The 21,207-nt window shown below is 41.8% G+C and overlaps 1 protein-coding gene across 1 annotated transcript in view; it reads right to left on the bottom strand.

Annotated features, from left to right (window-relative positions):
- AP1G1 (adaptor related protein complex 1 subunit gamma 1) overlaps nt 1–21,207 on the bottom strand; it is a 102,735-nt gene that overhangs the window by 47,093 nt on the left and 34,435 nt on the right. The window contains exons 3-6 of the mRNA XM_062177343.1: nt 14,614–14,738; nt 3,921–4,062; nt 1,755–1,851; nt 298–374 (exon numbers count right to left, since the gene is read on the bottom strand). Of these exons, the coding sequence (XP_062033327.1) occupies nt 298–374; nt 1,755–1,851; nt 3,921–4,062; nt 14,614–14,738 (441 nt within the window). The remainder of the gene's footprint in view (nt 1–297; nt 375–1,754; nt 1,852–3,920; nt 4,063–14,613; nt 14,739–21,207) is intronic.

The following is a 21,207-nucleotide window of genomic DNA, read 5'->3' as shown; positions in this document are numbered from 1 at the left end:
CAGGCTACATTTCCTGACTCAAATGTGAAAAACAGCAGATAAAACAGGTTGAGAAATTGGTGAGTCTGCCAACAATGAGAGAAGATTTCTATTACAAAAGAGAAAACACTATACTTGTATCAGTTCTTATATGCCTAAATCTGGCTTCCAGCCCTACCACACAGCAGAGCTAGTTAAATTCTTTATTCAGCTCTTAAGCTTGCTTTCAAAAGAAAATCCTGAGAAAATCATGTACTTTTCAGGAAAATCATTCTTCAGTGAAGAAAGACTTGGGCATACTGAATGAATGGGACCTACCTTTCTGAAATGTGCAAGCATGTCTGGGCTGCGCTCACACATTTCTGTAAGGAGGACTACAGATGTGTGAAGGACACCTGAAAGAGAAGATCACAGGGAAACTAAAAATGAGGCTGTATTATTCATTCCTAGAACAGGGCTCTGAGTTACTGAAGGTCAACTCAAAAAGCACAGTTGCTACTTTTGCTTTTTTAATTCCCCAAAGAACCTAAGCACTCAGGAGAATAACAAAGGAGTACTTAATGGATGCCTAATGACATAATACTAGTAGGTCAACTCAGTCAAACCAGATATTTTTAACAACTACGTGACCAAAATAATGATTTAAAAAATGAAAATCGAATGTAGTATATATTTAAAAAATAGCTATAAGAAAATATTTTGAACATTTTCATCATAAAGAAGTGATAAATATTTGAGGATAAGCACATTGTTGATCCTTGATTTGAACATTACACAACATATACATGTATGAAAATACCACATGGTACCCCATAAATATGTACAATTTTTATGTTAAGAATAAATTTTTTTAAAAGTTTTTAGATGACAAATACATGTGTCTCTTCATCTAAGAATATCCATAATGACATGCTCACAGTCAATGCCACATATTATCTGCTCCATATTTAGTAAGTTATTAGCTGAGTTCTGACAGATAATTCAAGAGGCAAAAATCATAATAAGATTTTTAATTTCCAGATAAAATGCATCAAAATTCCAAGATAATTGTGAATAACAACGTGAATCTGCTTGTTCCAGAGTCAATAAAAAGAACCTCACAGTACTTTTCACTAACAAATAAGTAAATGCTATAAACATTCATTTGTTCAACCAGTATATTTTAAGCATTCTGGGCACAGCACTGAATTAGTAATAAAACACATCATACCATCTTTCTCTTAGCCTTTAAGAAACATAATTTTTCTTTACTCCGAACTTGCTTCACTGACTTCAAAGTAAGAATAAAATGTTTGGGGAAACAGCCACGTTCCATTTAATTCTCCTTGAGTTTATTTATCAAAGATATTTGAACAGCCATTTCAAACTGTGGTTAGGAGTAATCCGAAAGAATTTTCACAGATCTTATACTCCCACCAAATGACAATGGAAAAAAAAAGTTTTATTGTAAATAGCCAAGAAATCAAAGAGTTTTACAAATAAAAACCAAGGGTAGGATCATCTGTACATTACACTGAATATTAGGAACTTAATCTAGTTATTTTAATATCATTGAAGAGGACCAGAGATGGAAGACAAGTTAATAAGAGGGAATCAATCTCTAAATATAAAACTACAATATCTGAGTAGAAGATTCAGCAGACCAGATCTTCCTGAAAAAGTGTCCAAGCACAGTAGAAAACTCCACTGTACTGAGACACAGGGCTAAAATAGTCTTAAGCCTTTTCTCTTTCCCTTTCTCCCTCAGCACTTTAAGTGCATCCAAATCACATTACCATGGTTCTTCTCATTCAATAAATTTTTTGTTGCTGGTAAAAACATCTCCATAAGCTCAGGAACCTTCCTGATGACATGAACAGCACATAATGCTGCCTATAAAAAGAATAAATAAATAAAAAAGACAAGAGATTTATTTCATTTAAATCAAGGCAACAGATCTTTAAAACCACCACCACCAAAAAACCTACTAGTTCCATCTATTAGAAAAATGAAGAAAGAACTTATATATAAGGTGTATCACTTATTAGCTGGCTGGGACTTTCCAGTTTAAACTATTACATAAAAAAAATTCCAATTCACCTGTCCCCTTGATGATATACTGCCAGACAAGTAGACAAAAACTTTCTAGACTAGATCATAGTTATTAATATAATTTATCAAAGAAATTAAGCATAGAGTTTGGGGGAAGTAAAAAACAGCTAAGAATCTCCACCTGTAATAATCATTCCTCTAAGTTTGATAATGAACAAGTTCAAAAACATGCACGTTAAAGACATGTGCTGCAGACACTACAGATCTGCTGTTATGTTTGATAGCATCTATACTGCCTCCAACTGACATTCTGCTGATACCAAGAAAAAAATTTGAGTAGGCTAAGCTTCTGCCTGAGGTGCTTACACGCACTGGTTCCTGTCCCAGCTGCTCATCTTCTGATCCAGCTCTTTGCCTATGGCCTGAGAAAGCAGTGAAAGATGGCCTAAGTGCTTGGGGCCCCTGTACCCACATAGGAGACCCATAAGCTCCTGGCTCCTGGCTTCTGACTGGCCCAGCTCCAGCAGTTGAGGCCATTTGGGGAGTGAACCAGCGGATGGAAGACCCTTCTCTGTCTCTCCCTCTCTCTCTTTGTAACTCTACCCTTCAAAGAAATTAATAAAAATCTTTAAAAGAAAAAAAGAAAAAAATCTGAACTAGTCTCTCAGGGAAAAAAAAAATCCCATGGCATTATTAGCCCATTTACTGGAAATACACGGCTAAAGACTGATTTTGCCCTGCCAACATAACCATAACTGTTAATTGTTCGAGTCAAATATCATAAGGACTTAGATTGTCATAAAAAATTTCTGCTAATTCATCTTATGTTTTATCTGGGAGTCAAAAGATTTTTTTCCTCATCTGATAGAATGCTTTATTTAATGTAATATTAGCCCTTCTAAACGAGAGTAAATCATACATTAAGAAAAAGTACTGACTTACAAATTAAGAAATTAATTTAACTTGTTTGCAGTCATTATTAACAGCATTATCAACCTTAGAAATTTCTTCACTTTCTTCTCACACCATTAAAAACAGAGTAAACATGAAATCAATGATTACATTTTCATTTCTTAGACTTCTAAACCTCTTGCTTGTAAAGGTTTTAGGTTGAATTACAATTTTAAGAAACTCAATATAACGGTTGTATCAACAAATACCAGCAGGTAAGAGAATAAGATTATTCTCTTCTATTACAATTGCTGTGGTATCTCAAGTTCATAAAGTAGGTTCTACATGCTTTCCTAATAATCATCTACATATTAGTCTAACTACTCTTCCAGATATACAAAGGTACTAAAACAAATACAGACACTAGTTATAAGGATAAAAGTAAATTCATAAAAACTATTATCACTCTGTTTAATACTGTTTTAAATCAGAAGTTAGGAATTAGTTATACCACCTTGCACATCCAGTAACATTTGTTTATAAGTCACTTCCTTGAAAAAAGGAAGAAATTAAGATTAACATGAAATATCATATTCATAATTAAAATAAATCTCACAGAGAAAAATATATCATAACTTTCCAAACTGAGTAATCTGCCTAATCCAAACTCCCTAATCCAAAACAGACATTCAGTTTCATTAAAAGCCGTCTTTTGAGGGTAAGGCATTTCGTTAACAGCAAAGATGCAAGCTGAGATGCCTGCACACTAGACAGGAGTTCTGAGAGTCCAGTTCCAGCCACTCTCCATTTTTGATTTGATCCCCACTACAGCTTCCTACTAATATACATCCCAGCAGGCAACAGTGATATAAGTTGGGTCCCTGCCACCCACATAGATGACCTGGACTGAGTTCCTGGTTCCTGGCTTCAGCCTGGTACAGTCTCTGGCATTTGGGGACCGTACCAATAGATGGGAGCACTCCCTGTCTTAAAAAATAAGTAAATCATTTTCAAGTTACCTTTTTTCTTAAGTAAGAGTTGGAGGTTTTCAGAAGCTTCTCAACCTCTCCTGCAAGATCTCTGCACATCTCTGACGAGCCCATGCAGCCAAGAGTACAAAGTGCTAGCCCCTGCACAAACTGCGTGCTGTGATTAAGATCACTGCAAAAGAAGAAGGAAGGTGGAAACAAGCATGCTCTGCTAAGCAGGTGCTCACCATGAAGAAGCTCCAGAGTTTAATAAACTAGTTGAAAAGGACTGAAGATTTCTTCAATAATTAAAATAATCAACAGGTTTATTAGTTGCAGAAAATCTTTACTCAAATTTTATTAGAAATTGTCAATACAGTAAAGATGGAGAGTTCCACCTACAGCTTTATAGCCCAATGTTTCCAAACACCAAAGCAGTAAAATGGGTCAATATGTTACCTGTTGGACACTAAAGGAACCCACTTTAGAAAACTCAGCCAACCACTGAAAGTAAAAACTGGCAATGATTACAACATACAGCAAAACTATCTTTAAAAGATTTGTAAAATGTTTTACTATTACTCACAACTAAAGGTAAAAGTAGACATGAACCAAAATCCTTTTTTAAAAATTAGAAAACACAACCTCTACCACTAGAGCACTACAGATGACAGAGAAACCACAACAGAAATTACATTACCCTTTGACACTTTTGCTCTCAAGCTTTAGTATAAACCTTGATACCACATTAAATAACTTTACACTTTTACTTTTTTTCTAAAATAACTAAAAATCAGTAACTACCGATTACTATAATAATAAAACCACCTTAAAAACAGATTTATTCATTTACTTGAAAGGCAGAGCAAGAGAGAGAAAAGGAGGGAGGGAAGGAGCTTCCATCTGCTGGTACAAAAGCCAGGTGTGCACAAAGCCAAAGCCAGAAGCCCTACTGATCTCCCACGTGGGTGGCAGTGACAAAAGTACCTGGTTGAACTATCTTACTGGGACTCAAACCCGCACTCCAATACTGGATGCCAATGTCATAAGCAACAAGCTTAAGCCACTGTGCCATTATGTTGGCCCCTAAGACCATCTTTAATGAACTATGGTAGACATTTGCAAACTGCAATGTCTGGTGGCACATATATACAAAATCTTCTAACAGGCATTGATTACTGTATGAAATTACTTCTAAGCCACCCAGGAAGCAAACTTCCAGGAAAGTTCTGAATTAGACATAGTTTGAACCAGTAACCTTATCTATATATAATCAGCTCTTCCTATTCAGAAGCTGCGTTATTATATTATGCTACTTTTAGTAGCTTTTCAAGCATTTATTATTATCTTTTAGTCTAGCAGTTCTCCAAGTGTGCTTCATGAGTCTCAGGGAAGTCCCCAAGACTGCATCAGAGAGTCCACGTGATTCACACCGTTTTCATAATCTTAATACAGTATTTGTCAACTGAGTTGACAGTCACACCAATGGTACAAAGCATTAGCACAAATTAAGGCAGGGGTGCCACAATGAAGTCAATGCCATATACTCACATTTAAAGAAGGAAAGAAAAAAGGCAGTTTCACTTAAGATTGCCCACAATAAAACAGCAAAAATTGTTAGTTTTACTACACCTAACTCTTTTTTTGTTAAGGTTTATTTATTTGAAAGGTAGATTTACTGAGAGAGAGATATCTTCCATCCACCCATTCACTTCCAAAATGGCCCCAACGGCAAGGGCTTATCCTAGCTGCAGCCAGGAGCCTGGGACTCTGTCCAGGTCTCCCACAGGGGCCCAAGGACTGAGCCATTTTGGCTGCTTTCCCAGGGGCATTAGCAGGAAGCTAGATCAGAAGTGGAACAGCCAGAACACAAACCAGCACCTATAGAGGATGCCAGCATTGCAGAAGGAGGCTTAACCAGCTGCACCATAAAATCAACCTCTATACGTCAACTCTTGAGTCCATGTTTTTTAATATTCTTTGTGACAGGCTGGCATTGTGGTGCAGTGGACTAAGCCACTGTCTGCAACACTGGCATCACACAGCAGAATGCTGGTTCAAGTCCTGGCTACTCCATTTCCAATCCAGTGTCCTGCTAATGTGCCTGGGAAAGCAGCAGATGACAACTCACATGCTTGGGGTCCTGCCAACCATGTGGGAGAACAGTATAGATTCCTGGTTCCGGCCTGGCCCAACCTAGCTGCTGCAGTGAACCAGCAGAGGACAGAGATAGCTCCCTCTCCTCCTTCCTTCTCCCTCTCCTTCCTCCCTTCTTCTCCCCCTCCCTCCTCCCTCTCCCTCTCTCATTCTGCTTTCAAATAAATCTTTTTGTAAAGTCTGTGTGATGAAGAGGAATTATGCAGAAATTATTTATACCTCACAGTGAAATAAAAAGGCAATCTCAGAGAAAAGCACTTATCTGTACCTTTCATTTGCAAGCTGAACGATGAACTAGCTGCTTTTAAAATGAACATCACTTTTATTTGGAAAAATAACTGACAGTTATGATTATTACGATTTGGATATTTAAGAGACATTTTCTGGACCAAGAGCCAAGTTAAGACGATCATTTCAAGATCAACAACTAACATTATTTTTTGCCAAAAATCAAATCCAAGTTTTGAAGTAAAAGTAGAATTTTGGAAAACCTCTATTGCTACTATGAGCTTAACAATATAACAAAATTTAAAGACTGTTCTATGAGGTTAGTAGTGGTATCGGTCAATGTGATTTTTTAATCTTCTATAATGAAATGTATTATCATTTGCAAGATGTGTAACTCAAAAAACCATTTTTTCCAAATGACCTAGGCAAAATGTCATAAAATCTCGTATGTGAGTACAAGATTCACTCAAAGTGCAAGACATCCAATGGATTTTAAAATAACAGTACAAAAACTACATTGACATGGTTTCAAATTCCACACCACACCTAACCTTTAAAAAGATCCTCTTATCTGAGGCCAGAGCTGTGACGCAGCGGGTTAACGGCCCGGCCTGAGCGCCGGCACCATATGGGCACTGGTGCTAGTCCCAGCTGCTCCACTTCTGATCCAGCTCTCCGCTATGGCCTGGGAAAGCAGTACAAGATGGCCCAAGTCCTTGGGCTCCTGCACCCAAGTGGGAGACCTGGAAGAAGCTCCCAGCTCCAGGCTTTGGATCAGCGCATCTCGGGCCATTGCGGAACTGGAGAGTGAACCAGCGGATGGAAGAACTCTCTCCCTCTCTCTCTCTGTGTAACTCTTTCAAATACATAAATAAATCTTAAAAAAAAAAAAAAAAAGACTCTTATCAAGCTTTAGTATAGAACCAAAAATGAGTATTCGTAGTTTTTTGAAAGGCGGTCAAAATATTCTTCCCTTTGCAAACTACACTATCTGTGAGATGCCTGATTTTCTTCTACTTCAATCAAAATGACCTAACACAAGATACTAAAGACACATTGGATATCTGGCACAATAGTTATGATACTGCTTCCAAGGCAAGCATTTGCCACTTAGTAGGGCCAGCACTGTGGTGTAGCATGTTAAGCCGCCACCTGCAGCGCCAGCATCCCATATGGGCCCCGGTTCAAGATCCAGCTGCTCCACTTCTGATCCAGCTCCCTGCTAATGTACCTGGGAAAACAGTGGAAGATGACCCAAGTCCTTGTGTCCCTGCACTCAAGTGGGAAACCCAGAAGAAGCTCCCGGCTTCAGAGTGGCCCAGCTCCAACTGCTGCAGTCATTTGGGGAGTAAACCAGCGGATGAAGATCCTTCTCTCTGCCTCTGACAATCCCTCTCTGTAACTCCACCTTTGAAATAAAACATCTTAAAAAAAAAAAAAAGACTCCACTTAGGAAACCCTCATCCCAGATTGGAGTGCCAGGTTCAAGTCTCAGTTCTCTAGCTTCTAATCCAGCTGCTTGATAATATCCACCCTGGAAGCAGCAGTTAAAAAATATCGTTCTTTACAAAGAATTTTTTTTTTAAATAGTCTTTCAGGCCGGCGCAGCAGCTCACTTGGCTAATCCTCTGCCTGCGGCGCCGGCACCCGGGTTCTAGTCCCAGTTGGGGTGCCGGAGATTCTGCCCCGTTGCTCCTCTTCCAGTCCAGTTCTCTGCTGTGGCCCGGGAGGGCAGTGGAGGATGGCCCAAGTGCTTGGGCTCTGCACCTGCATGGGAGACTAGGAGGAAGCACCTGGCTCCTGGTTTCGGATCGGCACAGTGCACTGGCTGTAGCGGCCATTTGGGGAGTGAACCAACAGAAAAGGAAGACCTGTCTGTCTGTCTCTCTCTCTCTCTGTCAAAAAAAAAAAAAAAAAAAAGTCTTTCATATAGGGCTGGTGTTAAGGTATAGGGAGTAAAGCCACGCCGTATGCGAGACCAGCATCCCATATGGGCACTGGTGTGTACCGGATGCACCACTTCTGAGAAAAACAGTGGAAGATGTTTGGGCCCCCTGTCACCCATGTGGGAGACCCAGATGAAGCATCCGGTTTTGGTGTGGCCCATCGCTAGTTGATGTAGCCACCTGGGGAATGAAGTGGTGGATGGAAGATCTCTCTGACTCTCCCTCTAACTCCTTTTTTCTTTTTTGACAGGCAGAGTTAAACAGTGAGAGAGAGAGGCAGAGAGAAAGGTCTTCCTTTCCGTTGGTTCACTCCCCAAATGGCCACTACAGCCAGCGCCATGCCGATCCGGAGCCAGGAGCCAGGTGCTTCCTCCTAGTCTCCCATGCGGGTGGAGGGACCCAAGCACTTGGGCCATCCTCCATGGCCCTCCCGGGCCACAGCAGAGAGCTGGACTGGAAGAGGAGCAACCAGGACAGAATCCAGCACCCCAACTGGGACTAGAACCCAGGTGCCAGCACCACAGGCAGAGGATTAACCTAGTGACCCGCAGCGCTGGCCTCTTCCTCCCTCTGACTCTTTCAAATAAATAAATAAATAAATAATAAATATTTATTTATTTTTAAATAGTTATTTATTTTTAAAGATTTATTTATTTATTTGAAAGAGCTACACAGAGAGAGGCAGAGAGAGAGAGAGAGAGAGAGAGAGGTCTTCCATCCGCTGATTCACTCTCCAGTTGGCCGCAACAGCTGGAGCTGCGCTGATCCAAAGCCAAGAGCCGGTAGCTTCTTCCGGGTCTCCCACGTGGGTGCAGGGGCTCAAGGAAAAGGGCCATCTTCTACTGCTTTCCCAGGCCATAGCAGAGAGCTGGATGGGAAGAGGAGCAGCCGGGACTAGAACCGGTGTCCATATGGGATGCTGTAAGGTCCTGGGTTTCGGCACTAATGTAAGGTTGCCACAAAAAAGAACAAACACCAGAGTAAGGGAAAGTTTTTTGGAGAAAACCCAGCAGACTGGAGGGGAGGGACGAGAAAGGAGAAAAAGGGAGAAGAAGAGCCTAAGAGAGATTAAGAGAGAGATCAGGAGATGAAGGGAAGGAGAGAGAGCGAGAGAGAAGAGGAGGCAAGAGAGTGCAGAGAGTAAGAGAGCAAGCAAGAGCAAGAGAGGAGCAGAGATGAAAGAGAAGAGAGAGAGGAGAGAGAAGGGAGCAAGACAGACAGCGAGCAGAAAAGAATAATAAAAATTAAAAAAAAATAGTCTTTCATAAAGAAGGTTCTCAATGTTAACACATCATGGCTTCATTATTAGTATTTACAAATGAACAAATAGACGGTGTTAGTCTTTGCTGAAGAATGAAAACAGGAAAAGAAGGTAAAATTTAAGGCCCAGCATCGTGGGGCAGCAGGTTAATACTATGCTTGGGATGCTCACATCCCATGCTGAAGTGCCTTGATTCAATTCCAGGCTCTTCTGCCTCGAAGCCAGCTTCTTCCTGAAGTACTCTGGGAGATAGCAGACAGATGGCCCAACTACTTGACTTCCTACCACCCACATGGGAGACTCAGATGGAGTTCCTGGCTCTTGGCTTCTGCCTGGCCCAGTCTGAGATGTTGCAGCCTTTTTGGGGAGTGAACCAGGAGATGGAAGACATCTATCACTCTGCCTTTCCAGTAAGTAAGTGAAATAAATATTTTTTTTTTTGAGAAAGAAGCAAAATGTCAATGAACAGTTTCAAAGTAAAACTTTTAAAATAGAATTGCCCATAAAATAAAATGTATCAACTATCACTTTATCATTTAGGATCCCAGTTCCCAAAAGTATTTAGTTGACTTTTCATTAATTTCTCAATTATTAGATATTTTCAAAATCCAAGTTTTTAAACATCAGATCCATTTTTTTTTTTTTAATTTAACTCCAAGGCCTGTGATATTATATAATGTTTTCTAAGCCAATGAACAATGTGGTAAGCACTCATTGTTAAGCATAAAAATTTGGGGCTGGGGGCCAGGGCTGTGGCATAGCGGGTAAAGCCGCCTCCTGCAGTGACATCCAATATATGGGCCAGTTTGAGTCCTAGCTGCTCCACTTCCAATCCAGCTCTCTGCTATGGCCTGGCAAAGAAATAGAGCTGGTCCAAGTGCTTGGGCCCCTGCACTGGTGTCGGAGACCTGGAAGAAGCTCATGGCTCCTGGCTTCGGACAGGTGCAGCTCCAGCTATTGTGGCCATTTGGAGAATGAACCAGCAGATGGAAGATCTAAGTACTCTCTGTCTCTTGCTCTGTCACTCTGCCTTTCAAACAAAATAAATCTTAAAAAAGAAAAAAATAGCCGGCACCGCCATAGCTCAATAGGCTAATCCTCCACCTGCAGCGCTGGCACACCGGATTCTAGTCCCAGTCGAGGTGCCGGATTCTGTCCTGGTTGCTCCTCTTCCAGTCCAGCTCTCTACTATGGCCCGGGAGTGCAGTGGAGGATGGCCCAGGTCCTTAGGCCCTGCACCCGCAGGGGAGACCAGGAGAAGCACCTGGCTCCCGGCTTCGGATTGGCGCGGTGCGCCGGCCGTGGCGGCCATTGGAGGGTGAACCAACAGCAAAAGGAAGACCTTTCTCTCTCTCTCTCTCTCTCTCTCACTGTCCACTCTGCCTGTTAAAAAAGTAAAAAAATTTTAAAAAATTAAAAAAAAATAGGGGCCCGCGCTGTGGTGTAGTGGGTAAAGTCATTGCCTGCAGTGCCAGCATCCCTATGGGTGCCGGTTCCAGTCCCAGCTGCTGCAGTTCCAATCCAGCTCTCTGCTATGGCCTGGGAAAGCAGCAGAAGATGGCCCAACTCTTTGGGCCCCTGCACCCATGTGGGAGACCTGAAAGAAGCTCCCGGCTCCTGGCTTTGGATCTGTGCAGCTCTGGCCGTTGCAGCCACCTGGGGAGTGAACCAGCAGATGGAAGACGTCTCTCTCTCTGCTTCTTTATAACTCTGCCTTTCAAATAAATCTTAAAAAAAAAAAAAAAAAATGGGGGCTAGTGCTGTTGTATAGTAGGTTAAGCCTCTGCCTGTGGCACGGGCATCCTATTTCGGTGCTGGTTCATGTCCCAGCTGCTCTTTTTCTGATCCAACTCTCTGCTAATGACCTGGGAAAGCAGTGAAAGATGACCCAAGTGCTTGGGCCCCTGCACTCACATGAGAGACCTGGAAGAAGCTCCTGGTTCCTGGCTTTGGATAGATAGGCCCAGTTCTGGCTGTTACAACCATTTAGGGAGTGAACCAGTGGATGGTGGACTTCTCTCTGTGTCCCTCCCTCTCTCTGTCTGTAACTCTGCCTCTAAAAATAAATAAGCGGCCGGCGCCGCGGCTCACTAGGCTAATCCTCCGCCTTGCGGCGCCGGCACACCGGGTTCTAGTCCCAGTCAGGGCACCGATCCTGTCCCGGTTGCCCCTCTTCCAGGCCAGCTCTCTGCTGTGGCCAGGGAAGGCAGTGGAGGATGGCCCAAGTGCTTGGGCCCTGCACCCCATGGGAGACCAGGAGAAGCACCTGGCTCCTGCCATCGGATCAGCGCAGTGCGCCGGCCGCAGCGCGCCTACCGCGGCGGCCATTGGAAGGTGAACCAACGGCAAAAGGAAGACCTTTCTCTCTGTCTCTCTCTCTCACTGTCCACTCTGCCTGTGAAAAATAAATAAATAAATAAATAAATAAGCAAGCAAATCTTAAAAAAAAAAAAAAAAAAAAAAAAAGTGGCTTGTGCTGTGGTACAGCAGGTTAAAGCCCTGGTGTGAAGCACCAGCATCCCATATGGGCGCCGGTTCTAACCCTGCTTGCTCCTCTTCTCATTCAGCTCTCTGCTATGGCCTGGGAAAACAGTAGAAGATGGCCTGAATCCTTGGGCCCCTGCACCTGCGTGGGAGATCCAGAGGAAGCTCCTGGCTCCTGGCTTCGGATCGGCGCAGCTCCAGCCACTGCAGCCATATGGGGAGTGAACCAGGGAATGGAAGACGTCTTTGTCTCTACCTTTCTCTGTAACTCTGTTTTTCAAATAAATAAAATAAATCTTTTAAAAAAAGCATAAAAATTTTACTTGTGGCCTATAACACAAACGAAAAACCCGCCCTCCCTCTCAAAAAAAAAAAAATAAACAAAAACAAAAACACCACACAAATCCATTAACAGAATAAAAACAACAGATCCAAAGCTGATCTATTCCTGCTTTAGTAAGAAGCTTCTCCTAAATTCACTTGGTACTGGGCTAGGCTTCATAATAACGAAGATTTCTTCTTTAAGTGTGTGCCTCATTTTTTCATTTTTATCAGGCTACAAACCTCTACTTAAGTTTGGTATTAACTCTCTAACACAAACTTGCTGCCAGGCAGAACTGCCCAATTGTCAGCATGAGACTGAAAGCCTGAGTAAAGGCTACGAAGTCTGTAAGAACAAAAGTTAAAAGAAACTCTGAAGCTTAGCCAGAGGAAATGTATAAAAGAATTCCACTGAACATCACTGAACATCTAGAATGGACCTTTCATGACATCAAGGATTTCTCTCCTTTTGCTTCCATACTAGTGCTGGGGCCGGCATTGTGGTGTAGTGGGTAAAGCCACCTGTGATACAAGCATCCCATATGGACACCAGTTCGAGTTGCAGCTGCTCTACTTCTGATCAAGCTCCTTGCTACGTGCCTTGGAAAGCAGTGGAAGATGGTCCAAGTCCTTGCACCCCTGCACCCACGCGGGAGACTGGGTTACGGCTCCCAGCTTTGAACTGGTCCAGCCCTGGCCACTGTGGCCAATTGTGGAATAAAGCAGCAGATGGAAGCTCGCTCGCTCTCTCTCTCACTGTACCTTTCAAATCAATAAAAATAAATTTTTGTTTTTTTTTTTAAAAAAAATGCCATCTTAGTGCTTTGCAATGGTTCCTGGTACTTGGCAGATGAGCAACAAATATTTATTGAATAAATGAATCAACACAGTGTTTTCACTATTAATATTTACTTTATAGTCAAGAAAATAAAAAGCCTCCTGAAATTAATCCACAGAGTCCCTGTATTTAAATGCCACACTTTATAATTACAACCAAATTGTAAGTCATTTTGGAGTTTTCCATTACCCAGTGGAAAAATTTAAAGTAGAGCATTAGTTACTACAGAAAAGTACAAGTTTTCAAAGCCCACATATTTGATCACCAATATTCCCTGCTGCTATTTTTTATCAAAAACAGAACTACTGCAAATAAAAAAAGTAATCTAAAAAGGCAGGAGGGCAGATATGGTGGGAAGAATCACTGTATTCCTAAGATGTACTCATGAATTTTATATGCATTAAATAAAATTCTGAAAAAAAAAAAGGCAATTAAAAGCACATAAAAAATAAATAAAACTCTCTCTCTCACTATCCACTCTGCCTGTCAAAAAAAAAAAAACTTAAAAAAAAATAAATAAAAATAAAAATAAATAAAACCAAAAAGTATTTGTAAGCATTAAAGTCCAGAACTTCTACCGCTTTCCAACAGAAAACTTCTTGTAGGAGCGACGTCGGGAAGAACTGCTAATTTCAGGCCCTCTAATTTCTCCACCTTCCAAGTATTCATCAGTTTGTACACAAGTTAAACAACCATAACTAGACTACTGCATAGTAAGGCAGGCATGAAGGGAAAGGGCTATTCACAAAAATTCACAGGACTGGGGGCCAGCGCTGTGATGCAGTGGGTTAAGCCTCTGCCTGTGGTGCTCCATATGCCCCAGCTGCTCCTCTTCCGATCTCACTCTCTGCTTATGGCCTGAGAAAGTGGCAGAAGATGGTCCGAGTACTCAGGCCGCTGCACTCGCATGGGAGGTTATCTCCTGGCTCCCGGCTTTGGATCCACCCAGCTCCGGCCAAAACTGCCATTTGGGGAGTGAGCCAGTGGATGGAAGAGCTCTCTGTCTCTCCCTCTCTGTCTGTAACTCTACCTCTCAAATAAATACAATCTTTAAAAAAATTTTTTTAATTCACATGACCAAGTAAAATTCAGTGAAAATGAAATCTCAGATGGATTAAACTTCTAACAATCAAGACCGCTCTTCTTAGCTTAAATATACCAGAATATAAAACAGTACTTCTTAGAGATAAATGGAAAGTTTCGTTATTTATAGTATTCAATATCCCAGAAATATAAGAAATCCCAAAGTTTAGCAATATTTTTCTATGAAGGCCAAAGTGTTGCTAATTTGTGTTCTTATGCCTGAAGATGCACAGCAATACCTACCTACACTTAATATAATTAACCCTTAGAAAAGTTTTAATCCTTTAAATTTACCAAATTACAGCATTTCAAATATAGTGTGAACACTAAACATAAAATCAATAAACAGAAGCTCTTTATTAAAATCCTAGTTTAAGACTTAAAAGAGTAAAATTGTTGTTAAAAGAAGGAAAGGTTAAGACTTACTTCTTGATACAGTTGGTCATGAGAAGATGGACATCTTGTCTTTCATCTAACAGCAGCATTGCCCCTAAATAGCCAATGCGTTTGTCTGTAAATTTCTGAGATGCAATGAGCTTGAGGCACTCCAACTGCCAAGAATAAGGAAAGCAAAGAAACTAAGAACATGTTACCACAATCTACAAAGCAATGTTTTTAATCCCAGAGTTAACAGATGACTGAAGTATAAACCTCTATCATCAAACTACCTAAATAAAAGAGAAACATTCAAGATACTTTGATAATAGTACTCAAGTTAGAGAGTAACAAGTTTCCATGACACTTGCCATTCTAATAATCCATGAGTTTCACCTTAGTTCCACATTTCTAAAAACACAAACTTATTAATCACTACAATAAATTAGATATTAAGAAAAAACAAATTCCTAATGTAATCTCCCCCTTACATTAAATGAACACATGTATGCATTTAAGGTCTGGTTCATATATTAAGAATCAAAAACTCAGTAAATGGAAACACAAAGTGTTCAGTGTCCTAAACATCTGGTACATGCAATTAATTAAAGAAACGGACAATAATTTTAACACCATGTAGAAAGTGCTACCTTAGGGTTTGTAAGTACTGTGGGAAAGGTGAAGGTTTTTTGTTTTTTCTTTTCTTTTTAAAGATTTATTTACTTATTTGAAAGAATTACAGAGAGGAGAGGCAGAGAATGAGAGAGAGGTCTTCCATCTGCTGGTTCACTGCCCAATCAGTCGCAACAGAAAGAGCTGTACCGATCCGAAGCCAGGAGCATCTTTCAGGTCTCGTATGTGGGTACAGGGGCCCAAGGACTTGAGCCTTCTCACACTGCCTTCCCACACCATAGCAGAAAGATGGATCAGAAGTGGAGCAGTCGGCACATGAACTGATGCCCATATGCGATGCCAGCACTGCAGGAGGCGGCTTTACCCACTATGCCACAGTGCCAACTCCGAGGTGAGGGTTTAGGAATCAAATATGGGGGGGGGGGGACCTACAGAATAAAACAGTGGAATTAACCTGAAGTGTTTTATATTAATTATTCTTTACATAATTGTTAGGAAAAAAAAATCCTCAGGGCTTCAGAGTCCTTGCAGTTAAACAGTTTGTCCCCCGGTTTAGCCTTTCTTGAAAGTCACAATCACTTTGATGTGTTTTATCATTCTCAATTTACAAATACAGAAAGGGTCAAACATTTCCTGCGGAGGAGGGGTTTTCCAAGGGCATACTGCAAGTCAGACTAAGAAGGGTTTGCAAAACTAAGTTCCCTTTTAGAAGTATACATCCCAAGGAAAACAGCACCAGTAGAAACTAAGATCATATGAGACTACTTTCTTACATGAATTTATCTAATAAGTTCAAAAGTAAAAGAGTTCCACAAACAGATTTATTTCAAGTTACATAAAAATTACTTTCTAGGGGCCAGTGCTGTGGTACAGTACGTTAAGCATTCGCCTGTGGTGCCAGCATCTCATATGGGTGCTGGTTCGAGTCTCAGCTGTTCCATATTCAATCCAGCTCCCTGTTGATGGCCTGGGAAAGCAGCTGGGAAAGTCCCCAGCACCCACATTCGGAGACCCAGAAGAAGCTCCTGGATCCTTGCTTTGGATCTGCCCAGCTCCAGCCGTTGCAACCATTTGTGAGTGAAGCAGCAGATGAAGACCTTCCTGTCTCTCCCTCTGTATCACTGCCTCTCAAGTAAATAAATATATCTTTAAAAAAAAAAAAAAGATTTCTCAATTTATGTACATTTAAAAACACCTAAAGTCATCTGAATGACTATATAACTGTGAGCCATGTCAGTTTCAAAGACAGAATAACCAGGATCAAAAAGGAATACTCAAAGGGCTTATGAGATTAGAACTGATTATGTAATAACAACCTTTCCCTCCCTTCTACACATGCAATTTATATTTAAAAAACAATTTCCACGGGGGACATCATGTTGAGTGAAATAAGCCAGACACAGAAAGAAAAATACTGCATCTTCTCTATTGCATGTGGGAGCAAAAATTTGAACAAACCAAACAAAAAAAAGAAATACCCTTGTGTATCAGTACTGCTGCAAACATATTTTTGTGAAATTTTTATACCTTTGTCAAACCAACGATTAAGAATGTTACACTACTATATTTTAAATATCTGTGATTACTTTAAATACTGTAAATTAGTTTAAAAATTTACTGTCTATGAGCAAAATGGTCATTTTTCCAACTACTGTTTATAGCCATTGTCTATACTCCCACTAAACTAGAATATTTTTGCTTCTTACTTGCTAAACTTTTTATGTGGTGAGCCTATTTGACTTTTCATTGCAATTAAACTTAAAATTTCAAAAACTAAAAAAAAAAAAAAGGAGAAGGTGGGATGGTGGGAGAGAGACAGAGGAGATGGGAAGGAGGGAGGGAGGGAATATCATTATGTCCTTAGAATTGCTATCTACAAACCATATTTAATCTGTTAAAAACAAATTAAGGGGCCCAGCACTGTGGTGTAGAGGGCAAAGCTGCCACCTGCAGTGCCAGCATCCCATATGGGCGCTTATTTGAGTCCCAGCTGCTCCGCTTCCGATCCAGCTCTCCACTGTGGCATGGGAAATCAGTGGAGAATGGCTCAGGTCCTTGGGCCCCTCCATCCACGTGGGAGACCCAGAGGAATCTCCTGGGCACTGGCTTCGAATCAGCAAAGCTCTAGCCACTGCAGCCATCTGGGGAGTGAACCATGGGATGGAAGACCTCTCTTTATCATTCTCTGCATCTGCCTCTCTGTAACTCTGCCTTTCAAGTAAATGAATAAATCTCTAAAAAAAAAATAAAAAATAAAAACGTTTAAAAGGTAAAAAATAATTCCATAAAAGAAGTTATAAGGGGCCAGTGCTGTGGCGCAGCAGGTAAAGCCACTGCCTACAGTACCAGCATCCCATATGGGCACTGGTTCAAGTCCCAGCTGCTCTACTTCTGATCCAGCTCTTTGCTATGGCCTGGGAAAGCAACAGAAGATGGCCCAATTCCTTGGGCCCCTGCACCCACGTGGGAGACCTGGAAGAAGCTCCTGGCTTCTGGCTTTGGATCAGCACAACTTCGGCCACTGCAGCCAATTGGGGAGTGAACCAGCAGATGTAAGACCTCTCTCTCTCTTTGCCTCTTCTCTGTGTAATGCTGACTTTCAAGTAAATAAATCTTTAAAAAAAAAAAAAAAAAGCTATGAAAGTTATTTTAATACTTAATGAATAAGACATACTCTTAGACATTAACATTATTTCATATTTTTATTAATATTTTTATGCATTTGAGAAGCATAAACAGAAAGGCAGACAGCGTACACACACTAGCATCTGCTGTTTCATTTCCCATATGTCTACAACATCTCCAGGCGTAGACTGAGAGCCTGAAATACAATCCAGGTCTCACAAGTGGGTGGCAGGAAGCCAAACACTGGGCCATGACTACTACTAGATGAACTTTTTTAATATAAATGCTTTTTCGGCCGGCGCCGTGGCTTAACAGGCTAATCCTCCGCCTAGCGGCGCCAGCACACCAGGTTCTAGTCCCAGTTGGGGCGCTGGATTCTATCCCGGTTGCCCCTCTTCCAGGCCAGCTCTCTGCTGTGGCCAGGGAAGGCAGTGGAGGATGGCCCAAGTGCTTGGGCCCTGCCCCCGCATGGGAGACCAGGAGAAGCACCTGGCTCCTGGCTTCGGATCAGCGCGATGCGCCAGCCACAGCGGCCATTGGAGGGTGAACCAATGGCAAAAGGAAGACCTTTCTCTCTGTCTCTCTCTCTCACTATCCACTCTGCCTGTCAAAAATAAATAAATAAATAAATAAATAATGCTTTTTTCGGGTCAGCGCCGTATCTCACTTGGTTAATCCTCTGTCTGCGGCACCGGCATCCTATGTGGGCACCGGGTTCTAGTCCCGGTTGCTCCTCTTCCAGTCCAGCTCTCTGCTGTGGCCCAGGAGGGCAGTGGAGGATGGCCCAACTGCTTGGGCCCCTGTACCCGTGTGGGAGACTAGGAGGAGGCACCTGGCTCCTGGCTTCGGAACGGCACAGCACCCTGCCGTGGCAGCCATTTGGGGAGTGAACCAACAGAAGGAAGACCTTTCTCTTTGTATCTCTGTCTATAACTCTACCTGTCAAATAGAAAAAAAAAAAAAATGCTTTTTCAAAAATATATTTATTTATTTATTTGAAAGAGTTACACAAAGAGACAGAAAGAGGGAGGGACGAAAAGATCTTCCATCCACTGGTTTATTCCCCGAAGTGGCCACAAAGGCCAGGGCTGGGCCAGGTCAGGCCGAAGCTGAAAGCCAGGAGCTGCTTCTTGGCCTCCCATGTACGTGCAGGGAACCAAGCACTTAGGCCATCTTCCGCAGCTTTCCCAGGCCATTGACAGGGAGTTGGATCGGAAGAGGAGCAGCCAGGACTTGAACCGGCGCCCATATGGGAAGCGTCCATATGAGATGCTGGCACTGCAGACAGAGGCCAAGTATGCAACAGCACTGGCCAATTATTTATTTTAACTTCACATTTACAAAAGCCCTCTCTCTGCATACTGTGCCTCCATCCTGTTTCTCTTCTTTCCTCCTAGAAGTAACCAAAATCCAAAACTGCTATTCATCATTATTATGCCTTACTACACATGTGGAGTTAAGTCAGTTTAAAAAATTTTTTTGCAGTAAATTTTTATTTATTTGAGAGGAAGAGGAAAAGACAAAGTTTTCATTTGTTGGATCATTGCCCTGGAAAGGCCAGAAGCTGGTGCAAGGAATTCAATACTGGTCTTCCACCTGGGTGACAGAAATCCAATTGCTTGAGCCATCATCACCACCTCCAAGCATCCACATTAGGAAGAAGTTGGAATCAGGAACCAGAGCTGGGAGTTGTACCGAGGTACTCCAACATTGGACACATGAGTCCTAACCAGTGCCTTAACCTCTAAGACAAATACTGTCATAAGTTGTTCTGAATGTTTCAACTTTACAAAATATTATACAGCATTCCTGTTTTTCTCATTCAACATCTTTCAGTATTGCAGTAAGAAGCTATTCATGGGCCGGTGCTGTGGCACAGTAGGCTAAGCCTTTGCCTGCGGCATTATCATCCTCTGGGGGGCCAGTTTGGTTCCTGGCTGCTCCTCTTTTGATCTAGCTGTTCACAGCCTGGTAAAGCAATAGAAAATGGCCCAAGTGCTTGGGCCCCTGCACCCACATGGGAGATCCATAAGAAGCTACTGGCTCTTGGCTTCGGATCGGCACAGCTCCAGCCATTGTGGCCATCTGGGGAGTGAACCAGTGGATGGAAGAGTCTCTCTCTCTGCCTCTGCCTCTCTGTAGCTCTGCCTTTCAAAGAAATAAATAAATCTTAAAAAAAAAAAAAAAAAAAAAAAAAAAAACACCTTACTTATTCAAAGAGATTGCTCCACTGCTTCACAAACGGCCACAATAGCCTGGACTTTGCCAAGCCAAAGCCAAAACCAAAAGCCAGGAATTTCATCTTGGTCTCCCATGTGGATGGCAAGAATCCAAGTACTTAGGCTATCATCCACTGCCTTCCCAGGTGCATTAGCAGGAAACCAGATAAGTAGTGGAGCAGCCAGAACTCAAACTGGCACTCCAATATGGGATACCAGCATCACAAGTGGTAGCTTAACCCACTGTGCCACAGTGCCAGCCCTGTGAATCAATCTTTGATGTGGAAAAACTTATAATCTGAAATATCAGAGCTTCAGAATTTAAAAGCACTACTATCTTTACATAAATGAAACACATTTCCAAGAATGTATAACATTTTTTAAAAATTCATGATGGGGCCAGCACTGTAGTATGGCTGGTTTAAGCCATCACTTGCAGGTTAGGGTTCCGGTTGGAGTCCTGATTGCTCTACTTCCAATCCACCTTCCTGCTAATGCACCTTGGAAGCAGTGGATGATAGCCCAATTACTTGGGATCCTACCACCTATATAGTAAAGCCATATGGAGTTCCTGGCTCTTGGCTTAGCCCTGGCTGTTACAGCCATCTGGGGAGTAAACCAACAGACAGGAGGTATCTCTCTCTCACTTTTAAATAATTTTTTTAAAACTTCATGATAGATTCTTTAAGAGACGAATTCTATTACGGCACTAATTCATCTAAAATCAAATACACAAATATATTTATAGCAGACAGCTGCTGTTTTGCTCATCCCCTTTCTTCTGACACTAACACCTCAATTTCTCTTTGGGGAATTAATGCTCTCTCACTCTTAATCATGTATTTCTTAAGAGGCTGACCCCATTCCCAATCATAAAATGAACAAAAAGCTAAGCCAAGTCAGTCTGATAAAATTCAATTCCATCACTTTTTTTGTTTTAACTTAAGGGCAGGAGATCTCCTTCTACTGATGTTACTTAGCTGAAAAGAGAATAAGCTGATGGGCCCGGTGTTGTGGCATAACTGGGAGAGCTACCACCTGCGACACTGACATCCTATATGGGTGCCAGTTCGAGTTCTGGATGCTTCACTTCTGATCCAGCTACCTGGGAAAACAGCGGAACATGTCCCGGGGGCTTGGACCCCTACACCCTCATTGGAGACCCAGA

This window comes from Lepus europaeus, chromosome 19, assembly GCF_033115175.1.
Source record: "Lepus europaeus isolate LE1 chromosome 19, mLepTim1.pri, whole genome shotgun sequence".
Lineage (NCBI taxonomy): Eukaryota > Metazoa > Chordata > Mammalia > Lagomorpha > Leporidae > Lepus > Lepus europaeus.
This window is presented reverse-complemented; position numbering and strand designations above follow the sequence as displayed.